The sequence below is a fragment of the Entamoeba invadens genome, assembly GCF_000330505.1.
Source record: "Entamoeba invadens IP1 unplaced genomic scaffold scaff_1105074725423, whole genome shotgun sequence".
In the NCBI taxonomy this organism is placed as follows: Eukaryota; Evosea; order Mastigamoebida; family Endamoebidae; genus Entamoeba; species Entamoeba invadens.
The window spans coordinates 37,394-39,936 of record NW_004191806.1 but is presented as its reverse complement, the minus strand read 5'-3'; the positions used below and the strand labels follow the sequence as shown (position 1 = coordinate 39,936).

Sequence of the window (2,543 nt, the reverse complement as noted above, 5' to 3'; positions counted from 1 at the left end):
TCAATATAAATTTATTTTAGTGTTTTTCATTATATTTATTATTTGAATAATTATTAATATAATTTCATGTATAAAAATAACCAATAATTGTGAGCATTTTTTAGCATACCTTTATTTCCTCTTACTGTAACTTAAAGTTATTTCCTATTGTATTTTTAAAACAAGTAATTATTTATTTTTAATATAATTAATATAAATATTTGTTTCCATATCAACAACATAATTTCTGTTTGTGTTTTACAAATGGAATTTTTAATTAAATAAACTTTTTAATATTTTCAGTATGATTTTTATTTTATTGTTTGTATTGTCTGACAGCTTAAAGTGGTGTAAAATAGAAAACACAATTGTTTGTGTTAATACCAATGTCGGATGTCCACCTTCGTATCAATGGAGTGTAGAAGGGTTGTTAATATCAATAAGTAAATATGATATGTATACAACAATAAAATGTGGTATAAACACAGAACTTAATGTAAACTTGCCAGATGGAACCGAATTAAAAATGAAGTTTACAAATAAGCAAAAAGAGTTTAGGGTTGAAAATTATTCAGTCAACAAGAAGACAGAAATTAAAAAAGAAACATGTAACGTAGCAAATTGTAACATGTGCAATATGGGAAATCCAAATCTTTGTATGGTTTGCAATGATGGATACTATGTTTATGGTAATGATAAAAGTTCATGTTATCGATGTAATAACTCTATATGTAAACAATGTAATTCAAATCCATCAGTATGTTCTTCTTGTTATGATGGATTATATTTAAACAGTGATTCTGAGTGCGATTACTGTAGCAGTAATTGCAAAACGTGTAGTTCTTTAAACACTTGTACAGATTGTAATCCTCAAAAATATTTGTTAAATGGAAAGTGTTTAACTTGCCAATTTTGTATAAATTGTAATACTCAAACAGGATGTAAACAATGTTGGGATGGTTATTATCAAGAAAACAAAGGGTGTACGCCATGTGATACAAATTGTAATACATGTGGTCAAAATGGTTGTACTTTATGTAAAAATACTTATTATGTTGAAGGAAAAAGATGTGGAAAATGCACACCAAATTGTAACAGATGTAATGGACCAAATTACAACCAATGTATAACTTGTGAAGCAAATTACTACATACAAGATGGGACGTGTACACAATGTGATCCAAACTGTCGAATTGGATATTGTAGCCATGACAATGGTTGTACAAATTGTAAAGATGGTTTTTATGTAATTTCAAAAAGATGTTCAAGATGTTTATCTCCTTGTACGTTATGTAGTGGACCTGGAAGTAATCAATGTTCAGCTTGCCAAACGGGATATTATCTTTATAATTCTGGTTGTTATCAATGTGATACAAACTGTGTTTCTGGAAAGTGTGTTGATGGTTCTGGATGTACAGAATGTAAACTTAAATATTATAAAAATGGGTTGAATTGTACCAGTTGCCACGCTAGTTGTAAAACATGCAGTGGAGGTACACAGTCGAGTTGCACTTCTTGTGATTCCGGTTATTATCTTGATGGAGGTGTTTGTATGGCGTGTGATACAAACTGTGTGAATGAGAAATGTGTAAATACACAAGGATGTACTCAATGCAATCCAAATTATTATGTTAATAACAAAGGATGTTCTCGTTGTGACTCAACATGTTCGACTTGTTCAGGAGGAAGTTCTAATCAATGCACATCTTGTGTAATAGGGATAAGATATTTAGAAAATGGGTATTGTAAATCATGTGATTCAAATTGTGTTGCTGGATATTGTTTCGATAACCAAGGGTGTACTCAATGCCAAAATCATTTTTATGTGAGTGAAAAGGGTTGTGCTGCATGCCATTCCAATTGTTTAACATGTTCTTCGAATGCCGAAAGCACCTGTTTGTCGTGTGTAAAAAATGTTCGTTATCTTGATAATGGGTATTGCAATGAATGCGATTTAAATTGTGTTTATGGTAAATGTGTTGATATATCGGGGTGCACGGAATGTCCAGTAAAATATTTTGTTAATAACAAGAAGTGTTCTGCGTGTCATCCAACATGTTATACATGTTCTTCAAATATGGAAAAAACATGTTTGACATGTGAAAGGGGAAGATATTACAATAGTGGATTATGTACAGTTTGTGATACATTGTGTATAGACAATTGTGATACTGTACTTGGTTGTACATTGTGTCCTGATGGACACTTTATCGAAAACAAAAAATGTTCTCCGTGTGATTCAAATTGTAAGACGTGTTCTCTGCAGAGTACAAATTGTCTTTCTTGTAATGAAGGAACATATTTTCAAAATAATAAATGTTTACTATGCAGTCCTTATTGTACAACAAATAAGTGTGACACTGTTCAAGGTTGTACCGAATGCATAAATGGTTATTATAAAAACAATATGACTTGCAACAAATGTCACGAAGAATGTCTGACATGTGACAATGGTTCTAATTTAGACTGTCTATCATGTACAGACAAGGTTCGTTATTTGGTCGGAAGACAATGTGTTTTATGCGACACAAATTGCGCACAAAACATGTGTTTAAATACGACTG

At 31.0% G+C, this 2,543-nt stretch overlaps 1 protein-coding gene across 1 annotated transcript; it reads left to right on the top strand.

Moving 5' to 3' along the window:
* Positions 1 to 283: 283 nt before the first annotated feature.
* EIN_465290 (hypothetical protein) lies at positions 284 to 2,526 on the top strand (the record flags this gene model as incomplete). Its single annotated transcript, XM_004184819.1, has 1 exon — positions 284 to 2,526. A coding segment is annotated over one exon (2,243 nt), but the record flags the coding sequence as incomplete, so codon positions are not given.
* Positions 2,527 to 2,543: the final 17 nt, after the last annotated feature.